General features: G+C 44.2%; 1 protein-coding gene across 1 annotated transcript in view; it reads left to right on the top strand.

Annotated features, from left to right (window-relative positions):
* The window catches only part of LOC122798415 (1-phosphatidylinositol 4,5-bisphosphate phosphodiesterase gamma-1-like), a 3,104,897-nt gene that overhangs the window by 479,811 nt on the left and 2,601,555 nt on the right, over positions 1-23,531 (top strand). Inside the window, exon 4 of the mRNA XM_044067334.1 lies at positions 23,392-23,439. Coding sequence (XP_043923269.1) covers positions 23,392-23,439 — 48 coding nt within the window. The remainder of the gene's footprint in view (positions 1-23,391; positions 23,440-23,531) is intronic.

The following is a 23,531-nucleotide window of genomic DNA, read 5'->3' as shown; positions in this document are numbered from 1 at the left end:
ACATGAACTACAAAATGAACTGTCACCCCACCTAAGTGTCATGTTTAATCATAGCCTCACCTCAGGCTTTGTGCCCACTGAGTGGCGCACAGCTACAGTTATCCCACTCCACAAGGGAGGATCCACCTTGGATCCCGGGAACTACCGTCCCATCAGTCTGACGAGCCTGATCTGCAAGGGCATGGAACGCATTATCGTGGAACTTATAAACAGGGACATTGGCAACCTTCAAACACTGGACCCCACCCAGTTTGGGTTTGGGAAGGGCCAATCTTGTCTCCTGAATCTGACTGACTTCTTCAAATCGGTCTTCAGAGCTGTGGACAAGGGTAAGGCGGTCCACACAGCCTATCTGGACCTCGCTAAGGCCTTCGACACCATCCCCCACTCTGGAGTCATAGATAAACTTACTAAGCTGGGCATAAATCCCTATGTCACTTGATGGGTTGCCAACTGGCTTACTGACAGAACCCAGACTGTAAAAGTAGCCAACTCCAAATCCAGCTCCAGACAAGTCACAAGTGGAGTACCTCAGGGTTCAGTCCTGGGACCACTCTTGTTTGGCATCTACTTCTCTGAAGTACAGGCTAACACTAAGGGACTCTGGCTAACAAAGTTTGTAGATGACTGCAAACTGGGAGCCATTATTGAACCCCCCCCCCAAATAATGTGGATATTCTACAAAAGGGCCTTACAGAAACAGATGCCTGGTGCCAGAGCCATGGGCTCAAGATTAATGCCAAGAAATGTATAGTTATCCCATTTGGAAAAAAACACGTACCCAAGAATTACCACATAGGTGGCAGGACACTAAAGATCGAAAGTGTGATGAGAGACTTAGGGACACAGGTGGACAGTGGTCTCACTTTCGATAACCACATCACCACAACAGTCAGGAAATTCTTCTATGTGACACACCTCATCACTAAGGGCTTTTCATCAAGAAAAAAGGAGGTCATTGTCCCACTGTACTCTCATCCCTCATTAGACCCATTATAGAGTATAATGCCCTGTTTGGTATGTACCTCACAAGACATCTGCAACAGCTGGAAAGGCCACAGAAGTACCCCACTAAAAGAATCACCGGCCTAAAGCAGATGCCATATGCTGACCGTCTAAAAAAAACTCCAGGTATACTCTGTGGCATATCGTCTACTCAGAGGCGATCTCTGCTTAACATACAAGGCAATGTCAAACCCTGAGCTGTTGGACATGCTCCACTTAAAGAAATCCCAATCCCTCAGAGCCACACGCTCCAGGGATCTAAATCTTATCACAATGAACAAAACATGCTGGAGGAATAGGTTCCCGACCCAGAGACTCCCCATACTGTGGAATAGACTGCCCATACATGTCAAGCAGAGCGCCTCATTGGCCCTCTTAACCTTGATGATTGGATGGGAGATAGGAAATTCGCCCTGGGGATCATGTCAGTTGCCCTGCTAGACAGGGGCCCAGAGAAGTAAATATTGTGGGAAGAAATTTCCAGGGAATTTTTATGGCTAGGCTTGCATAGGCCTTAGGGCCGATAGCCTAGTACCAACCTATGAACCTATAGGAAACAGTCCCAGTGACTTCCCTCTGCCAGTGCCAAGCATTTATCTTTTGGCAGCACCCTTAGGGGGAAAGCTAGCACTTTTTTCACAAAATTGGCACATGATCACCCAGGACAAGTGGGTCTTTATTCACTCAGGGCTACCGGTTCCACTTTCAAACCCTTCCAAAGGCAAAAGGTATGCCAGACCTGCCACACAATCAATGGGCAGAGGCACAAAAACAAGTTTAACCTCTCATGGACATGAGGGCTGTTCAGCCAGTGCCTCAACAAGAGCAGGGACAAGGATTTTACTCAAGACTTTTCTTAGTACCAAGAAAGAACAAAGCATGGAGACCTATTCTGGACCTGTCTATTCTAAATACTTTTCTGGACGTTCCGAAATTCAAAATGTTGACTCTGCAGCAGCTTCTGCCCATGCTGCGCAAGAAGGCTTTGCTTGTAACTTTGGACCTCAGAGGCATACCTGCATGTTCCAGTCAGACAATCTTGCAGAAGATACCTCAGATTCATAACTGGCTCAATGCACTACCACTTCTCTGCACTGCCTTTTGGCTTATCTACTGGGTCCAGGGTTTTCACAAAATATCTGGCACCAGTAATTGCATTTTGCAGACAAAGAGGAATTCATATATATCCCTACTTGGACGACTGCCTTATTCAAGCAGAGACCAAAGACATTCTACTAAAGCATCTGGCATTTGTAAAAAGATTACTAATTTGCCTAGGGTACACAGTAAATGAAAAGAATTCCATGTGCAAGACTGCATATGAAGAAACTACAATAGTATCTAAAAAGTGTTTGGACTCAGCATTGCCACAGCCTGGAATCATTAATTTCACTCATTGCCTGCCTGCAACAGGAGTTTCGATAGTGGGCACAGGCCTGTCACCACAACAAGGGACAGCCATTCACTTTACCCACAGCCAGGCAAACACTAATAACAGATGCATCAGATTATGCTTGGGGGGCCCACGTGGCAGGAAAATGTATTCAGGTCACATGGCCCCCAAGCCAAAGGCATCTTCACATCAATCAAAAAGAGATGCTAGCTGTACAAAATGCCGTGACAGCCTCCAAGGACCTACTTCATCCAGGACAGCTGCTGATAAAGACGGACAGCACCACAGTCATGTGGTACATAAACAAGTAGTGGGGCACACATTCCTTCCCCCTCTGCAGACAAGCCATGATTTTGTGGAACACAGCATTGACCTACCAAGTATATCTGCAAGCACAATTCCTGCCAGGAAAAACAAATGCTCTGGCAGACAAACTAAGCAGAAACCTCATGGACCCTCACGAGTGGAAATTAGATCCACAAATCTTCAGCATGATAACAAGGAAATGGGGATGCCCAGACATGGATCTTTTTGTCTCCCCTCACAACTGCCAACTTCAGAGATTCTGGACAAGGACTTATTACAAACAAGCATGGAAAGTGGATGCTTTATCATTCAGCTGGAACAACCTTACAGTATATGCTTTTCCTCCACTGCCTCTCCTCCCCAAGGTACTCCTAAACGTCAGACAAGAGAAGCCACAAATGATACTGATTGCCCCGGATTGGCCACGCCAACACTGGTACCCAATCCTAAGGAACTTGTCTCAAGGCCCAGCCTGGAAATTGCCTCAAATTCCTCATTTACTGACCCAACAAAACAATCAGATCATGCACAGCCAACTCAGAACCCTAAATCTAGCTGCTTGGTGGATAGTGTAACTATTCAGAAAACACCTCTCTCTAAAGCGGTTATGGATGTTATTTTGGAGGCCCGGAGGCCCAGCACCAGGAAATCTTATGCAGAAAAATGGAAGAGATTCTGTGCTTGGAACCAGGCACAAGGAATTGACACGCTTGTTCCAGATATCCCTCAGATTTTACAATATCTAACTGAGATGCTGGACAAAGGCCTATCCTTCTCATCAATTAAGATCTATGCCTCTGCCATTTCAGCTCATTACAATACAGACCCGCCTATTTTTTCACATCCATTGCTTAGGCAGTTCCTCAGGGGGGCCAAAAACATAAGACCTCCAAGGAGAGCACCAATACCTGCATGGGACCTCAATTTTGTCTTGGAAAAACTTACACTGCCTCCTTTTGAGCCAGCCAGTACAGCTGAGATAAAATTCTTATCATGGAAAACAGCTCTGCTCCTAGCAATAACTTCAGCAAGAAGAGTCTCAGAGTTACAGACATTAATCGCTGTGGAACCTTTTATTATCTTCCATCCGGACAGGGTTTCTCTTTTGGACAAACCCAACATTTATGCTTAAGGTAGTGTCCAGTGTGGCTCTTAACCAAACCATTCATTTGCCTACTTTTTATCCAAACCCACAGAATAAAGGGGAGAGACTTCTGCATTCTTTGGACATAAACAGATAGCTACGCTTCTACTTGGACAGAACTAAAACTTTCAGAAAGACTGAGCAACTTTTAGTGGTATATGCTGCAGGATCACAAGGAAAGGCCATCTCAAAGCAGACTATTTCAAAATGGATAGGACACTGCATTCGTTTCTGCTGTTCACAACATGGCAAGTCAGTGCCTAAGGGCATTAGACCACATTCTACCATGGCAGCAGCCTTCCTCAGAGGAGTACCAACTAAGGATATTTTGGAGGCTGCAACTTGAACTTCAGTGCACACTTTTACTAAGCACTACCACTTACCTCTTTACTCTAAATCCAGAGCAGGCTTTGCCACTGCAGTTCTGCAAGGCCTTATAGCCACTCCTATTTCTACTTAGACCCAGCCGCCCAACCTCAGCATTGGGATTCAACCCAAGTGTAATGACTGCAACAGTGAAACACGAACATAGTACAGTTGTGTACTTACCATAAATGTAGATGTTCGAGTGTATTCACTGTTGAAGTCCAGGTTACCCACCCACCATCCCCCCTTATTTGCTGGGACTTATCTGTACTTCTCTATCCTATACAACCTATGTGGTGTATTTGCTTGTAGATGAAGATATTGTTTATTTTAGTGTATGCTTTCATAAGCAATGTTTTTTAGCCTACCCTTTTGGGGGCACCTGACATTTGGGGCAAGAAAAACTGAAGAAAATGGTGTCTGCTGCATCTTTTATACCCCTGGTGCTCTGACGTCAGGGATGAGCCGATAGCAACCGATGCCGGACCAGGCCTTTGGAATTCAGGCTGACTACGGGTAGCCTGCCAGCAGGATAACCCAAGTGTAATGACTGCAGCAGTGAATACACTCGAACATCTACATTTATGGTAGGTATACAACTTTACTTTCTAAATAACTTCACTTACAGAGCAAAGCAAGTGCCTGGTGAGTTGTTGTCAGATCTAGATCAAGATAACAGAATGCTCAATCTTTCTCTCTGAGAAAGTCTTAAATTGATAACACCCAGTACTGCTGAGTCATTTCACATTGCATAATTTTTATCACTTCTCAGCTAACAGAAACTCAAAATTTGCATTTCTTTGTAAGCTGCACGTAGCCAGGAAGCCACAGCAATTAAAGACAGTTTTACATGTAAAATCTAGTAATTATCTCTGTCTTAATAATAATAGAAAGAATTTGCTATCCCAGACGTACTGTTTCCGAGCTTGAGATCAAACACAGTTGTTATTCTTTACTTAAAAGCTTTCTTCCAGCAGGGTGCACTGTGGTTACATTTTTGAAGTTCAGCATATAACACAGTTTTCTTACATTTAGATGTTCTTCGTCTCACATTGCTGCAGTCATAACCTGTGGGTAGTCCGCTGTCCTCGGTCGGCCCGAATACCAAAGAGTTAGGCTGGTGTCGGTCATGGTCGCCCGGAGCTGACGTCAGTACGTAGTAGTACTTAAGCGCATGACCGACGCCATATCCTCAGTCTTTCTTGCCGCGTGGTCCGAAGCAGAAGCAGCGTTTGCAAGTGCCGTTCGGCGTTCTGAAATTTTCAATTATCGAGTTTCAGACCGAAGACCAAGTTGGGCTAAGTACCCCGTTGGGGAAAATTTTTGTCTTTTCTTGCCTCAGTTAATCCGGATGTCAGAAAAAGTTAATAATTGTATTTCTTGTGGGAAACAGATACCTCATAGGGACTATCATTCTCTCTGTATTCCTTGCTTGGGGCCTGAACACGACGTAGTCGGGTGTCGCTTTTGTGCTAGATTTAATAAGCGCACCATTAAACGAAGATTAGACTGTGCCAGGCTTGTTTTCGGTAAGCGGTGTAACTATAACATGCCGTCGGATCCTCCGACGCCCGCTACCGCTAAAAAGCGAAAAGATAAATCTTTAAGGTCTAAACCGGATGAGTCGTCCGTTGCGGACGCCGGTTCTATGGAACCTACGGTTGAATCTGTGGATCCAGCCGAGGTCTCGGCTGAATCCCAGGGGGAACCTTTACTTTTGCAGGAGTTGGCCTCTCAGGAGTTAGGCCAGGCCGAGGGTGCTTCTCAGGTATCTGTAGTTCCATCCTTACAAAAGGTTATTAGGCCTTCTACCTCAGTGATTAAAGGCCATGCTAAGGCTAAACCTGGTCTTACTGGTACTAGTCATAGCCCTAGTTCTTCAGCTTCTGTTCCTAAAAAACATATGTTGAAAATGGCAGAGGATTTGATTACTTTGATCAGGGGTTCTATGCCCCCTCCAGAGAAGAGGCCTAGGGTGGAGACAGATTTAGAGGGAATGGAGCAGTCTTCAGACTACTCTGAGTCCTCAGCTGAGGATATTCAGGATTTCCCTCCCTATTCAGATTCGGATGCAGAGGATTCCTGTCCTTCTGCTTCTCCTCCAGAGGACTTTTCCTTTTCTGAAACTTTACATTCCATGAGGGAACATTTCAAGTGGGAAGGTCAGGATTTTTCAGATTCTCGAAAAAGGCTTAGGGAATTTTTGTTTTTGCCACAACATAGGCCTTTGGCTATTCCCCCTGTCTTAGATGTTGTTCAGGATGTTTTTTCTGAAGCTTCACTTAATCCTGATTCTTTACCCCTTGCCCCTGTCAAGTCAGACAGGTATTACAGAGTTCCAGAGGCACATAAATATTTGTATAAGAGTCCTAGAGCTGACCCGGAAACTATTATTCAAGGGCCGAAGGGTGTCAGGGCTTCTGTGGTTAAGAATCCAGTTCCTTTGGATAAAGATTCTAGAGCGTTGGATAGGTGGGGGAAAAAAGTGTACACCTCTTCTACGTTAGCTATGAGGGCTTTAAATTGCCAGTTTCATATGCTGAAGTATCAGAACTTTTTGTTAGGCCAATTGAAATCTAAGGTGGATGCTTTATCTGAGGGTATAGAGTGTAAGGAATTGTAGGAGTTGGTTCATGCTTCAGATCAAGTTGGTAAACATTCCTTGCAGTGTGGCTTTGATGCTCTTCAGGCTTCATCCAGGGTGGCTGCTACTGGTTCAGTTATTCGTAGACATGCCTGGCTTAAGGATCAAAATTTGTCAGAGCATGTTAAAGCTCGGATTTTGGATGCTCCTCTTCAATCTGAAGTTCTTTTTGGTTCTCCTGTGGAGTCAGTTTTGAAAAAGATGGAAGATAAAACTAAGTCTATGCAGACGGTTAAGGATTTTTTTCAAGTGCAGCCCCCTAAGTTTAGCAGGAATTGGCCTGCTAGAGGATGGTCCTACCCTTCTTCGGATTTTCAGTCTAAGGGCAGTTCTAGACGTGGTAGAGGCAGGGCTCACGCTCAGGGTTCTTTCAGACCTAGGACTTGGAGTTCTCCTGCACAGTCTTCTGGTGAGGGCAGGGGTCAGCCTTTTCGTAAACAGACCCAATGACCTGTATCTTCAGCTGCCAGATCCTTCTTTTCTGGCAGCTCCTCTAGGAGGAAAGTTGGCACTTTTCAAACAAAACTGGCATTTGGTCACCCAGGACAAATGGGTGTTGGAAATAATAAATCAAGGTTACAAGTTTTATTTTCACACTTTTCCTCCTTTCAAAGGCATGCCGGATGTACCTCCTCAGCAAAGGCTGGAGGCTCAGGAACAAATTTCTTTGCTTTTACAGATGGGAGCAATCCAGGTGGTACCTCCGTCAGAAGTAGGCCTAGGGTTTTATTCCCGTCTATTCCTAGTGCCAAAGAAAGGAACACTTGGAGGCCAATTCTGGATTTGTCCATTCTCAATACCTACCTAGACATTCCAAAGTTCAAGATGTTAACATTACAACAACGTCTGCCTATGCTAGGCAAAGATCACTGGATGGTAACCCTGGATCTCAAAGAGGCCTATCTTCACATTCCAATCAGGCCCAGCTGCAGGAGATTCCTGCAATTTCGGGCTGGTACTTCTCATTATCAGTTCTCTGCATTGCCCTTTGGTTTATCTACTGCGCCCAGGGTGTTCACAAAAGTTCTGGCTCCTGTAATAGCTTTCTTCAGACAGAGGGGAATACAAATTTATCCTTATCTGGACGATTGCCTTATTCTTGCTCAAGACAAAGACAAGTTACTTCAACATCTACAGTATGTAATGGCAGTTTTAAGGTGCCTAGGGTATTCTGTGAACGAAATAAAGTCCAGTCTAGTACCCTCTCAGGACATGTGCTTTCTGGGTGTGAGACTGAATACAGCTTCTCAGATGGCTTTTCTGACCCCGGACAAACAAAGAACTCTTCACCTATACTTCAGCAATTATCAGTACTGTCCAGGCTGACTGCAAGGACAGTCCTTCAAGCCTTGGGGTTCATGGCATCTTGCATTCTAGTACTTCCCAATGCCAAACTGCATATGAGGAAGCTACAATGGTATCTCAAAAGTGTATGGACTCAACACTGCCACGATTTGGACACTGTCATTCAGGTAATACCTTGCATCCAGAAGGAATTCTTGTGGTGGGCGCAGGAATGTCACCTAAACAAGGGACTCTCTGTGATCCAACCAGAGGCGAGTCAGATCATAACGACGGATGCCTCAGACTTGGCTTGGGGAGCACACTTCAATGGGAAATGGATTCAAGACACGTGGCCTCCCAGACTACAACATTTGCATATCAACATGAAGGAGATGTTAGCAGTCCAGTTTGCCCTGATGGCCTTCAAGGGCCTACTTCAACCAGGACAGGTGTTGATTCGAACAGACAACACAACAGTCATGTGGTACATCAACAAGCAGGGGGGGAACCCATTCTTACCCTCTTTGCAGACAAGCAATGATATTGTGGGAGACTGCTCTGAGTTTGCACATCACTCTTCAAGCACGGTTTCTGCCAGGAGCACAGAACTCCCTAGCAGATGTATTGAGCAGACAAATTGTGGACCCCCACGAGTGGAAATCGGATCCTCAGGTATTCCAACAGTTGACAGTGGCTTGGGGAACTCCAGACATAGATCTGTTCGCTTCTCCACTAAATTTCCAACTACCAAAATTTTGCACAAAGATGTTTCACCCAAAAGCTTGGAAAGTGGATGCTCTATCTTTCAGTTGGAACAACCTTCACGTCTATGCTTTCCCTCCTCTGCCTCTCCTTCCCAAGGTACTCTTGAAAGTCAGGCGGGACATGCCTTGCATGATTCTAATAGCACCAGATTCGCCACGTCAGCACTGGTATCCTCTGCTGAGAAGTTTAATTCAGGAGCCTCCTTGGCCTTTGCCACAGCTTCCTCACTTGTTGTCCCAGTCAAGCAATCATTTGCTCAATGTCAGGGTGCAGTCCCTGCATCTAACAGCCTGGCGTATTCTGTTTTAGAGCCTGTGGGGTCTCAGCTTCCTCAACAGGTTTTAGATGTCATTTTGGAAGCCAGGCGGCCCAGCACTAGAAAAGTTTATGCTGATAAATGGAGGAGATTTTTTCTTTGGAGCACAACAAAGGGCTTTGATGTCTCGGTGCCTAATTTGAGTTTTTCACTACAGTACCTTACTGAATTACTAGACAAGGGTTTGTCTTTTTCCTCTGTGAAGGTTCATGCTGCAGCCATTTCTGCTCACTATGATTGTGACCCTCCTTTATTTTCTCACCCTTTGTTTAAGCAATTTCTTAGAGGGCAAAAATATAAGACCCCCACGTAGAGCTCCTACTCCTTCCTGGGATCTCAATTTTGTGTTGGAGAAGCTTACTTTACCTCCTTTTGAACCTGCAGCTACGTCTGAATTGAAGTTTTTGTCTTGGAAGACTGCTTTTTTGTTGGCCATTACCTCTGCTAGGAGGGTATCTGAATTGCAGGCACTCATGGCAGTTGAACCCTTTCTGATATTCCATAAGGATAGAGTTTCTTTGTACTAACCCTACTTTTATGCCAAAAGTGATTTCTAATGTGGCCTTGAACCAGTCTATCCATTTGCCTACTTTTTATGCTGATCCCCAAAATAAGGGGGAAAAAGTCTTGCATTCTTTGGATATCCACAGGCAGCTACGTTATTATTTGAGCAGAACTAAAGAGTTCAGACAGACTCAACAGTTATTTGTTTCCTTTGCTTTGGGTTCACAAGGGAAAGCTGTTTCAAAGCAGACTATTTCTAAGTGGATTGGTCAATGTATTGCTTTTTGTTATTCTCATCATGGGAAGAATGTTCCCGCTGGGATCAGACCTCATTCCACTAGGGCTACTGCCACATCTACTGCCTTTTTGAGGGGGGTAGCTACTAAGGATATTTTGGAGGCAGCTACTTGGAGTTCAGTTCACACTTTCACTAAGCATTACCATCTCCCTCTTTATTCCAAGTCTAGGTCTGGGTTTGCCACTGCAGTTTTACAGGGCATGTTAGCAGCTCCTAATGCTTTTTAGTTTGCCAGCCTCCCTTTTCCTTTGCTTTGGGATTCTACCCACAGGTTATGACTGCAGCAATGTGAGACGAAGAACATAGTACAGTTTTGTACCTACCATAAATGTAGATGTTCGAGGATCTACATTGCTGCAGTCCTATTTTCCCTCCCTCCTTCCCCTCTATAGTTTGGGGTTGCTGTTGTTCCTTTGGGATTATTGTTATTTTCTCCCTTGTGGTTGTTGGGTATTTACTATTTTGGCTCTGGCCTTTCCTTTCTAAGGCCTTCTGACATCTGGGGCAAGAAAGACTGAGGATATGGCGTCGGTCATGCGCTTAAGTACTACTACGTACTGACATCAGCTCCGGGCGACCATGACCGACGCCAGCCTAACTCTTTGGTATTCGGGCCGACCGAGGACAGCGGACTACCCACAGGTTATGACTGCAGCAATGTAGATCCTCGAACATCTACATTTATGGTAGGTACAAAACTGTACTTTTTCTTTCATTTGTAAAAATAAGCCTGTGGATTATATTAATATTTACAGTGACATAGAATTATCTACAAAATTCTTTCTGGCTAAGCTGGCAGCCTTCACAGGAGGAATCTATTTTACTGTGTTAGCTATTGTGCACCCACTAAAAACAAACCAGTAGCAACAGCTACAGCTTCATAGGTCTTCGTCTGAGAGTAGAACATCACTACATCTCTTTAACTAAAGCCAAATGCCACCTATTGGAACATTAAACAGCTCACCTTGTAGCTCCCTTGTTAAACTGCTCATTTTCTTTCCTAACAAGCAGACTTGCAAAAAGAGTATACTGTACAACCTTTGATGTCCGTCTTTTCTCATGTTGCAGTGTTCTCACCTGTGGGATCCTCCGCCTCATGTGACCCGAATGTCCAGCTGCTATGCAAAAGCTTAAGCCTGGTTGCTGTAAGGTGTGTAGGATGTCACACACAGGGCCATAAACCATGGTCCATAAATGTGACGTCTGCATGCACAGACCCCAGAACTTCTGTGCTGCAGTCGAATGTCAGCTTGCTCGCTTCGCACTACAGAAGACATCTTCAGATAAAGTACCCCGTTAGGGAATTTTTTCTTAATTTTACTTAAGCTTTGTTTGCTGTTGCTCCTTGTCTACCCGATATCATCTAGGAAGGGGAAATGTACATTGGATATAAAAAGTGTACACACCCCTGTTAAAATGCCAGGTTTTTATGATATAAAAAAATGAGACAACAGTAAATCATTTCAAAACCTTTCCCACCTTTAATGTGAAGTATAACCAGTACAATTCAATTGAATACCAAGTCTGTTAAAGGAAAAATATAAAAAAATAAAAAAAACTTACAGTAAGCTGGTTGCATAAGTGTGCACACCCTTAAACTAATACTTCGTCGAAGCACCTTTTGATTTAATTACAGCATTCAGTCTTCTTGGGTACACACCTGCTATCAATTAAAGGGACTCTGATTAACCCCAAATAAAGTTCAACTGTCGTAGTAGGCTTTTCCTGAGATTTACTCAGTTGCCTGCTACAGCAAAAGCCATGGTTCGCAGAGAGCTTACAAAGCATCAAAGAGAGCTCATTGTTGAAAGTTATCAGTCAGGAGAAGGGTACAAAAAAATTTCCACAGCATTAGATACATCATGGTACACAGTGAAGACAGTCATCAAAAAGTGGAGAAAGAATGGTACAACAGTGGCGTTGCAAAGAACTGGACGTCCTTCCAAAATAGATGAAAATACAAGACGAAAACTGCTCAAGAAGGATGCCAAGAGACCTACAGCAACACTGAAGGAGCTACAGGAATTTCTGGCAAGTACTGGTTGTGTACTACATGTGACAACAATCTCCCATATTCTCCATATGTCTGGGTTATGGGGTAGGGTTGCAAGACGCTTGGAAGCCTTTTCTTGCACAGAAAAACATCCAGGCCAGGCTAAAATTTGGAAAACAATACATAGTCTCCCAAAAAGAATGTGGGAAAATTGTGTTATGGTCTGATAGGACCAAGGTTGAACTTTTGGCCACAATTCCAAAATGTACGTTTGTCACAAAAAAACACTTTGCATCACCAAAAGAACACCATCCCCACATTGAATCATGTTGGTGGCAGTGTCATGCATTGGGGTTGCTTTTCTTCAGCTGGAATTGAGGCTTTAGTCAAGGTGGAGGGAATTTTGAACCATTCCAAACACCAGTCATTTTTGGCCCAAAACCTTTAGGTGTCTGCTAGAAAGCTGAAGATGAAGAGGAATTTCACCTTTTAACATGACAATGACCCCCAAGACTACCTCCAAATCAACAAAAGAATGGCTTCAGCAGAAGAAAATTAAAGTTTTGGAATGGCCCAGCCAGAGCCCAGACCTAAATCCAATAGAAAATCTTTGGGGTGACCTAAAGAGGGCTATGCACAAAAGATGCTCTTGCAAACTGACAGATTTGGAGCACTTTTGCAAGGAAGAGTGGGCAAATATTGCCAAGTCAAGATGTGCCATACCAATAGACTCCTATCCAAGAAGACTGAATGCTGCAGTTAAATAAAAATGTGCTTAAACAAAATATTAGTTTAAGGGTGTGCACACTTACGCAACCAGCTTATTGTGCGTTTTTTATTTTTTGTTTTTCCCCAAACAGATTTGTTTGTTTTTCAATTGAATTGTACAGGTTATAGGTCACAGTAAAGGTGGGAAAAGTTTTGAAATGATTTATTGTATTTTCATTTTTTTATATCACGAAAACCTGGAATTTTAACAGCGGTGTGTACACTTCTTATATCCACTGTAAGTGCGGCTGCCAGATTCCACACAAGGATTCTCATGAACTTTGTTCTGCTTAGGCCAATGCCACAACCATATGACCTGTAGCATCTGTTAATCATTCGTACCAAAGACCCTATGCAGTCATCTGGTAGCCCAGAAGCTATTTGTGGAAAACCACCAACTCAAGTGTTTAGCCCTAGACATGGAACCTGAATCGGCCATTCGAGGTAGAGCCATCTAAAAAGATCAAGGTTTCAAGGCCTACTACTACTGCCCCTCTGACATCAGATGTTCCACCAGCTACTGGTCTAGGGGCTGAGGGACATGTGGATTTACTGGCGACTTCGGCAGGTACCTTGATGGGAGCTCCAGCAGGCACGTCCACAGAGGTTACTGCAGTGTGTGCTCCGGCTGATGTTGAGGGAGAACCAGGCTTCTCTGGACGACTGCCTACAGTGACAGAACTAGGTTCCGCTCCCACAGGCCTGACTTCCAATACTAGGCCTTCTCCTTCACAAGCAGTCGCTAGGACTACTCCTCTAAGAAGGAAACATAAAACTAAACATATATCCTCCACTTCTGAAGAACAGCCTGACTGCCAAACCTTTTCCCAGTCCTTGGCTTAGGCCTTTATGGGCCTCTGGCCCACAGCTTCACTTGTTCAGGCCTTGCCTACCCTCAGCCCTAGGCCAACTTCAGTTACCACCATTCAACCTGCCCAAATCCAGGAGGAAGATTCCTCCTCCGATGAATCTCTTGCATACAGCTCCCATCTAGCTTCTCCCCGGGGTACTGTTCCCCAGATGAGCACTCCTTGGAAGGAGATTCCCCACCTGAAGTTATTATCTTTGGGGAAAACATCTCCAAAATGCGGGAGTACTTCAAATGGGATGCCACTCAGATGACTGAGGTGCAGAAGAGATATTTTGAACTCGTACAGATGGAACCCCCCCCCCCTCTGCTATCCGCCTTGTAATTCCAAGCTTTCTGAATGCTTCAGCATCCAAGACCACTGAATCACCGTCTCCAGCTCCTAAAAGACCAGATAGGTTTTCCAAAGTCCCTGATGACCACAAGTACCTCATTAAACCACCCATGGTGGACCCAACTGTCATTGCAGTGGCTCCAGACAGACAATCCAGTCATATCCCCTCCTCATCCCTTCTGTCATCTGTTGAGGACAGTAAGGTCATGGACAGACTGGGAAAAGGATTTATAGTTCTTCCACCCTGACCTTTAGAGCCATGAATCATCAGACTCATGAGGTTAAATATGCCTTAGACTTGGTCTCCCTGGCAACTTCATTGCGTTCTTCCTTGCCTGATTCACTTACTAAACCCCAGGTGGGTTCTAAACTCTTCTTAGCAGCACAAGTTGCCAGACATTCTATAAAATGCAGCTGTGATGCTGTTGAGGCTTCAGCCAGATCTGCTGCCTCAGCCTCTGTACTGAGCATATACTTCTAGAACAGATTAAAGCCACTGCCTGATGATTTTAAAAACAAAATCTTGGATGCACTCATAGAAAACAAATTCCTGTTTGACAAAGAGTTCGCAGAACTATTTAAAAACCTACAGGAAAAAAGCAAGGAACTCCAGGTCCTCAAACATTTGTTGGTCTCACCAGTTCCAAAGTTTTTATAGAGACTACCCTGCTAAACTCTCATTGTCCAGGGGGCCCCTGCCCCTTCTTCCTCCTCCTCAAAACACAGGAAAGGGTCTAGAAAAACAGCATCCCCCAGGGCTGCCTCTGCACAGCCCAACCCCAGGCAACCCTTTCCAGACAGGCCTAACAATGCATGACTGCCCAAGCCACCTTCTCCTCTCCACCCGCCTCTCTCACTGTCTATCTATCTATCTGGCAAGAAATCACTTCAGACTGCTCGGTCTTATCCATAGTGGAAAAAGGGTACTTTGACTTGGCGTGAAACCCCCCTATCACAAAACATACGCATTCCTCCAAAAAAAACCCAGCTCCATCTAATATCCCAGATCATCCTAGATCTGCTTCAACAACGAACCACAGAAAGGGTCCCCACTGACCAAGAAGAAAGGGGGTTCTACTCCAGGATTTTTCTGACCCCAAAAAGGATGGCATTGGAGGCCCATCCTGGACCTGTCCGTATTAAACCCCTTCTTGCAGGTCGCATCCTTCCGCATGCTGTCCCTCCAATCTTTTTCCACTACTGCCACCCAGTGCGTTCATGGCCACTTTTGACCTGAAAAATATTAAGATACAACCAAACACCCTAATACTGGGTGATTTCAGCTACCCTGCCATTAACTGGGAAAACTACTCGTGTACCAATACCTTTGCCCAACAATTCTTGGAATTCATAAATTCCAATGCCCTGGATCAACTAAGCCTTAGTCCCCCCTATGGGTCACCCCCTCATTGTTCAGGTCTGACCATAAGCTAATCATCCTTGACATAAACATCCCACCCCCCCAGTAAGGAAACCTCCGTAAAAAAAACTTCTCCAAAGCCAACTTCATGCTACTTAAGTCAGAAGTGACAAACTTCATGACACCCATGCAAATAGGAACTGAAAGTTCAACTGATAAATCCTATACTAAGGCACTGTACGAGCACATCCACTCGTGCATGAATCATGCCATTCCCAATAGAACCAATACACTGTCCTCCAAAAAAGGAAACCAGTCTGGTAGTCCCCTGCCATAAACTTTGCAACAAAAGGAAGAAACTGTTGCAGAAAAGAGGAAAATCCTTGGATGCAAAAATCTCCCTTACCAGCCTTAGTAAGAAGCTGAGATCCCTCATTAAATTCTCCAAAGCTAGTTAAGAAAATAAAATTGCCAAAGATTCCAAAGACAGCCAAAAGGCATTCTATAGCTATGTCAAGAATCTAAATAGCAATGCTCAGCTCAGCTCTGAGCTACAATAGATTGGCATTAAATATGCTGATCCCAAGGATATTGCCAATATCCTGGCAGATCGATTCAGTGAAAATTTCACCCCCCCTCTCACCCCCTAAATTGCCCATCTCAATACCGAAAGATTGCCAAATTCCGGTAATAACGGCCACATAAGTAAAAAACGCACTCTCCAAAGCCAAGAATACAGCATCCATGGGACCAGACGACATCCCAGGCAGTGTACTACATGAACTACAGAATGAACGGGCACCTCACCTAAGTGTCATGTTTAATCATAGCCTCACCTCAGTCTTCGTGCCCACTGAGTGGCGCACAGCTACAGTTATCCCACTCCACAAAGGGGGGAGCCACCTTGGATCCCAGGAACTACCGCCCCATCAGTCTGACAAGCCTGATCTGGAAGGCCATGGAATGTATTATCATGGAACTTATAAACAAAGACACTGGCAACCTTCAAACACTGGACACCACGCAGTTTGGGTTCATGAAGGGACAATCTTGTCTCCTGAACCTGATTGACTTCTTCGAATCAGTCTCCAGAGCCGTGGACAAGGGTAAGGTGGTCCACACAGCCTATCTGAACCTTGCCAAGGCCTTCAACACCATCCCCCACTCTAGAATCATAGATAAACTTACTAAGCTGGGCATTAATCCCTACGTTACTCGATGGGTTGCCAACTGGCTTACTGATTGAACCCACACATTAAAAGTAGCGGAATCCGAATCCAGCTCCAGGCAAGTGACAAATGGAGTACCTCAGGGTTCATTCCTGGGACCACTCTTGTTTGGCATCTACTTCTCTGAAGTACAGGCCAACACTAAGGGACTCTGGCTAACAAAGTTCTCAGATGACTTCAAACTGGGAGCCATTATTGAATCCCCAATTTATGTGGATATTCTAGAAAAGGGCCTTACAGAAACAGATGCTTGGTGCCAGAGCTATGGGCTCAAGCTCAATGCCAAGAAATGTATAGTTATCCCCTTTGGGAAAAAACATGTACCCGTGAATTACCACATAGGTGGCAGTACACTAAACAAGGAAAGTGTGATAAGAGACTTAGGGACACAGGTGGACAGTGGTCTCAACTTCGATAACCACATCAGTCAGGAAATCCTATGTGGTACACCTCATCACTAAGGGCTTTTCATCCAGAAAAAAGGTCATTGTCCTACTGTACTCATCCCTCATTAGACCCATTATAGAATACAATGCCCCGTTTGGTATGTACCTCTCAAGACATCTACAACAACTGGAAAGGCCGCAGAAGTACCTCCCTAAAATGATCACAGGCCTAAAGCAGACGCCCTATGCTGACCATCTAAAAAAACTCCACGTATACTCTGTTGCATATCGTCTACTCAGAGACAATCTCTGCTTAACATACAAGGCCATGTCAGTCCCAGAGCTGTTGGACATGCTACACTTAAAGAAATCCCAATCCCTCAGAGAGATGCTCCAGGGATCTAAACCTTGTCGTCACAATGAATAAAACATGCTGGAGGAATAGATTCCTGACCCAGAGACTCCACAGACTCTAGAATAGACTGCCCATACATGTCAAGCAGAGCGCCTCTTTGACCCTCTTCAAAAGGAACCTTGATGACTGGATGGGAGATAGGAAATTCACCCTGGGGATCACATCAGTCACCCTTCTAGACAGGAGTCCAGGGAATTAAATACTGTGGGAAGAAATAGCCAGGGAATAATTGTGGCTAGGCTTGTATAGGTCTTAGGGCCGATAGCCTAGTACCAACCTATGAAAGGAGGCATACCTCCATATCCCCATCCGCCCACACTACAGGAGGTTTTTACGCTTTGCTGTGCCATCATCACACTTTCATTTTACTGCCCTGTCATTTGGCTTATCTACTGCACCAAGGGTCTTCACATAGTGTCTCGCCTACTGCAGAACAAAAGGCAGTCAAATCTACCCTTACATGGACAATCTCCTCATTCTAGCAGAAGAGACAAATACTGTCAGGGCTCACTTAGAATTCACTGTGTCCATTCTCCAGAGTATGGGGTTTTCTCTGTCTGTCAAAATCCTGTCTCACTCCAGCCCAAGACCAAACATTTTTGCGTTGCAGAATATGGACAAACCTGATGGAAGTCTCCTCCCTCAGCAGTTTCTTTCAGGAGTTGCTTCTTGTCGACCACATCTTGGCCAGGCAATTCCTCCGGCTTCTAGGCCTCATGGCAGCTACTCTTCCTATGTTGCCCCTGGCCAGGCTACACATGAAGTTCCAGTGGTAACTGAAAAATATCTGGTCCCAACACAGTCACCCCTTGGAATTCTAGGTGCCCTTCCTACCCTGCCTAAAGACGGAGTTGAGGTGGTAGATTCATAAAATAAACCAGAAGCCAGGCCTCCCTCTCCAACCCACTAAACCAGTGCAATTCTTGTGCACAGATGCCTCGGACCTAAGGTGAGAGGCCACAGTGAAAGGTCTCAAGGTTTAAGCTCAATGGGAGCCCTACCTCCTGAAAAAGCACATCAGTATGAGGGAAATTATTGCTGTCCTTCCAGCCCTAAAGACCTTCCTTCCACTGATACAGGCAGGCCATCTCCAAATCTTCACAGACAACACAATTGTGATGTGATACATCAACAAGCTGGGGGGGGGGGGGGGCAGATCCTACTTACTGTGCAGGCTTGCAATACAGGCATGGGAGATGGCAACCCAGTACAATGTCACTCTGCAGGTGGTCTACTTTCCAGGTCAAGACAACCATCAGCAGCAAATCTTTCTCTCAACATCAAAAGCGGATGTTAAACAGAAGTGTGTTCTTGGATATTGTCCACCGATGGGGCACCCTACAGATCTGTTTGCCTCCCCTCAGAACAGACAACTTCAGGTTTTCTGCTCCAGAATCCCCTCCCCACTAGTTTGGAGAGTGGATGCCTTTTCAGTTTCTTGGAAGGGGCTGTTCCTTTATGCCCCCCTTTCCCCTCATTCAGAAGGTCCTGCAAAAAAATCCAGAAGGACAAGCCAAAAATCTTGCTGGTGACGCCCTTTTGGCCAAGACAATATTTGTTCCCCTTCTGTCTCTTGCCAGTGGCATTCACCACAAGTTGCCACACCAGGTAGGCCTACTCACACAATAGGGTCCCTCATTCTCCCACACCTGAAAACCCTCAGCCTAACCCTGTGGTTGATAAACTGCTGATCCCTTTCAGATATGTTTATTCAGAAAATGTGCTTTCTATCCTGCAGGAGGCCAGTAAACCCACTATCAGGAGATCCTGTGTTTCAAAGTGTGAAATTTTTCCAGTTGGTGTCTTCAAAGGCAACTAGATCCCTTCAAAGTGGATGTCCCTCTAGTCCTAGCCTATGTGTGTGAGCTGCTTAAATCAGAACTTATGTTCTCTTCAGTGAAAGTACACTTATCTGCCAGTTCAGCCTGCTTACCTATAAGACCCACCATTACTTTCCAAGTTGGAAGTCAAACTTTTCATGAAGTGGGTCCTCCATATCAGGCCACCTAGAAAACCAATCCCCCCTCGTTAGGACTTGAACAACGTATGGAAAAACTTAACACTGCTTCCTTTAAACCTGCAGCCTCTGCTTCCTTACAGATGTGTACTTGGAAGACTGTCTTGTTAGTAGCCCTTACTTCAGCTAGGAGTCTCTCTGAATTGCAAGCACTCATGGCCTCACCACTCTACACTGTCTTCCCCAAATGCAGGGTAACTCATCGTACCAACCCTCTCTTTCATGCCCAAAGCGGTCAGAACTCTCCCTTAACCAGTCTGTTCACTTAGCTACCGTTTTCCCTTCTCCACAAGAAACCGTGAGAGAGTGCTTCACTCCCTTGAATGTCCACAGGCAGCTACAATTTTACCTGGACAAGACAAAGAACGTTAGAAGGCCCAGTCGACTCTTCTTTGTATCTTTCCACCCCAGGACCCTGGGGAAAGGTGTATCCAAACAGACTATATCCTGCTAGATACGCAAGACTATTAACTTCTGTTAATCTTTCCATGGTAAAGACTTGCCCTTCTCTGTAAAAGCCCATTCTACTAGATCAGTGGCCTCTTCTGGCACTTTCCTCAGGGGCCTGGATACAGCTACCATTCTAGAGGCAGCCACATGGTCCTCTGTACGTACCTTTACCAAGCATTACAAGTTACACAGCATCTCTAGAGCCAGAGCAGGATTTGCAAGAGCCATCCTCCAAGGTTTCCTGGGGAAGAATGCTACATCTTCCTCCACCCTTTCTTCTGCTTGAGCTGTGGTACTCTCTCGCAAGTGAGAGTACTGCAACATGAGAATAGAAGGACATAGATTAGTTGTGTAAAATCTTACCATAACCATAGATGTCCTCTTGCATGTTGCAATATTCCTGCCCTCCCTCCTGTCCCCCTTCATGACTTTTCCCTTTTTCTGGATGGCATCATTCCTGTTCTCCTTAAACTGTTGTCTGACTAGGCAGTCAGTTCTGAGGTCTGTGCATGCAGATGTCATATTTATGGCCCTGCGTGTGACATCCCACGTACCTTACAGCAACCAATCTTGAGCATTTTCATAGGAGCCAGATGTTTGGGTCGCCTGAGGTGGAGGATCCCATATGTGAGAATACTCCAACATGGAAGAGAAGGACATCTATGGTTGCAGTAAGATTTGACATAACTAATCTTTCACACACCCTCAACACATCTGTCATCCTGATACCATAAAATAAACTTCACCCCCCCAGGTCACTTTTCTGTTCTTGAGCCTAAGATCTGGGAATCTCTTCCTACATGTTTAGTCATTCAGCTCTTAAAAAAGTTGAGTCTAAACAAGTTCTTGTTCACTAAAGCGTGAATATAAATGCTTTCACACTCCATACATCACATAAATCCTTACTACACTTACTTATGTCTGCTCACTAGTCAGTTTGTACATCATTTTGTGCTGCTGATCTGTACATGCTACTACTTTCCCATTTTACTACCTTGTTCTTCATTGTTTTGCGGTGGTGCAGCGGTAGCACTGTTGCCTCACAGCAAGAGGTTCTCCCGTTTGATTCTCGGCTGGAGTGCGGGGAGTGCCTTCTGTGTGGAGTCTGCATGTCCTCCCCATGGTTGGGTGGGCATTCAAAAGACATGCGTAAATGGGCGTGCCTTCGTTGAAGGTTGAACATCGAGCTGGCACCTCGGTGTTCGTGAAAATCTACTGCCAATCATTAGTGGACCGGAGTTCCATTGTGGCGACCCCTAAACGGGAAAAGCCAAAAGACAAACAACAAGAAGTTCTTCATTGTTTCTATCTCCAGCCGCCATCCTCCATTTTCCTTATTTTGCACTATTATTGTGTTTAATTACTACGGTTAACTGAACATCTTGTTTCTCTTTATGCCTGAACAGCTTATGCTAGTTGGACACTGTACAAGATGTTCTGCTCTTAACTCTGTAGAATTCTATGTAGAACAGTCCTAACATTGCTTAACTATATAACTTCACATAGATATGTTTTACATGCCTTTCTCAGGATTGTACTTCTCTAATGGATATTGTGTTCTCATTGGTTATGTAACCATAGGTCAAATCTGAAAATGGTTAATTGGTTCAGCATTCTACCCCTGTTAAATAGGGTCTGTATCACTTCATCGAAGTATTATTCTATCAAATACCGTTTTGTTGAACCCTTTTGAGTGAAGCCCCTGTTTGCCGAAGTCTTATGTTGAATTTCATTTTATCAGATTGCTTTGGTTGGTTAACAGAATATCTGCAGTAGCAAGTTCTGACTAAACCACACCCCCATTCAGTAATCTGTGGAAGTTAATGAATATTCATACCATTGGCAGCATGAATATTCATAGCCTATTTATAGTTTACCATTTTTACCAACGTAGTGCGATCTCAGATTTGGTATATTTAATTTGTGGGGAGTGGGGGGGTGCAGAGGGTCACAGCCCCTCTGCAAAAGTGAAGGTGTTTCACTAAGTATATTATGTTAGTAAACTGATTTTTAATGCTTTAAGTGTAAAGTTTACCAGTAAAATGGTTCCGGGTTCCACAGTTAAGTGATGATAAACATTCCATACTTTTTAAGTTGGCCAACAAAAACAGTTCGATTAAATGTAATTTGTTAAATAGAAAATTCAACAAGTAGGTGTTTCGCTCAAGAGAGTTCAAAAAAAGGTGTTTGATAGAATAATACTTCAGTGAAGTGATATGGACCCATTAAATAAAATGTCATAGTATTTTAATATTATACCATGACCCCCCCCCAAAACTTGCACACTGATTGGCCAGCGTGCACATTGTAAATCGAGTTATACTAATGGAAAAAGGTCCAGTCGCCTGGACTTTTTTCCATTAATATAACTCTACTTTTAAAACCTGTCTCGCTATGTTAAATGGGTTTAACATAGCGAGACAGCTTTAAAATAAGCAACGGAGATCTCCGTTGCTTATTTTAAAGCTGTCTCGCTATGCTAAACCCATTTAACATAGCAGACAGGTTTTAAAAAGCAAGGGAGAAAGCAAGATCTCCGTTGCTTTTTTTACTGTTTCGCTATGTTAAATGGGTTTAACATAGCGAGACAGTTTTAAAATAAGCAACGGACATCTCCGTTGCTTATTTTAAAACTGTCTCACTGTGTTAAACCCATTTAACATAGCGAAAACAGTAAAAAAAAAGCAACGGAGATCTTGCTTTCTCCGTTGCTTTTGCCCACAGCTCTGATGTACTGCGCAGGCGCGCAGTACATCAGAACTGCCGCGGATGCCAGACACCTGCGGAAGGGCAGTAAACAGGCATTATACTATGCCATTATTTAAGAAAAGTAATAGTTTCTTTTCTTAAATAATGTCATGGTATAATAGCAATAACCCACTTCTGGGTGTGGGTAATGCTGTATTTACCCACGGTTGGCTTTGTTTGGTCCCTCGGGCGTGGGTTATTGCTATATTATTTTACGTACCTGTATTAAACTTCAGTGAACAGTTTTTAAAATGAAAAATATTACAGCTAGATTTTGTAATTAGTAATTTATGCACTACCCTGGTGAAAAGGATAGTTTAGCACGTACGGGCTTTGAAGAAAAGACAGGATAGTGATATCAGTACCATTTTTAGTGGTACACAGCAGCTATTAACAGCAACCAGATGCCTTTTACCGGGTAAAACACGCACTGCTGGAAAAGATATGCTGTGGACTAACATCTGTGAGAATGTAGTTTGATTCATTATGCAGTAATCCTCAGTGTTAAGCTCTGTAATCGCTTTTACTTTATTATTACTTTATGTTCCTGTCTTATTCTATTTGCTGCATAATGCCTTTCTGGGAGGTAAGACCTTGGTAATGAAAGCTGTGTTCTGTGTTACATTGTCAGTTGATGATCTGCATGCACATTGAGCAGCTGTAAGAATGTTTAGCAAGTAGTTGTTAGAACCTGTTTGTATTAACTGGCACTGAACAGAGATTAGCTAAAATTCCTATAATGAAAAAAATGGATTTATCCTTATCCTTGTTTTCTTAACTAGTATGCATTTTTTTCAGATGGCTGCGGAAGCAATTTGAAATGATGGATAGAAACAGAGAAGGCAGGTATGATGTGTGGCTTCATTTCGTAAGAAATCTGCATATAGTGTGTGAATGGTAACATGGTTATTTAAAAGTCATGTAGCAGTTAGTTAAAC

The sequence above is a fragment of the Protopterus annectens genome, chromosome 3.part1 (genome assembly GCF_019279795.1).
Source record: "Protopterus annectens isolate FY-2018-M chromosome 3.part1, PAN1.0, whole genome shotgun sequence".
Lineage (NCBI taxonomy): Eukaryota > Metazoa > Chordata > Ceratodontiformes > Protopteridae > Protopterus > Protopterus annectens.
Note: the sequence above shows the minus strand (reverse complement) of the source record. Positions and strands in the feature narration are given on the sequence as shown.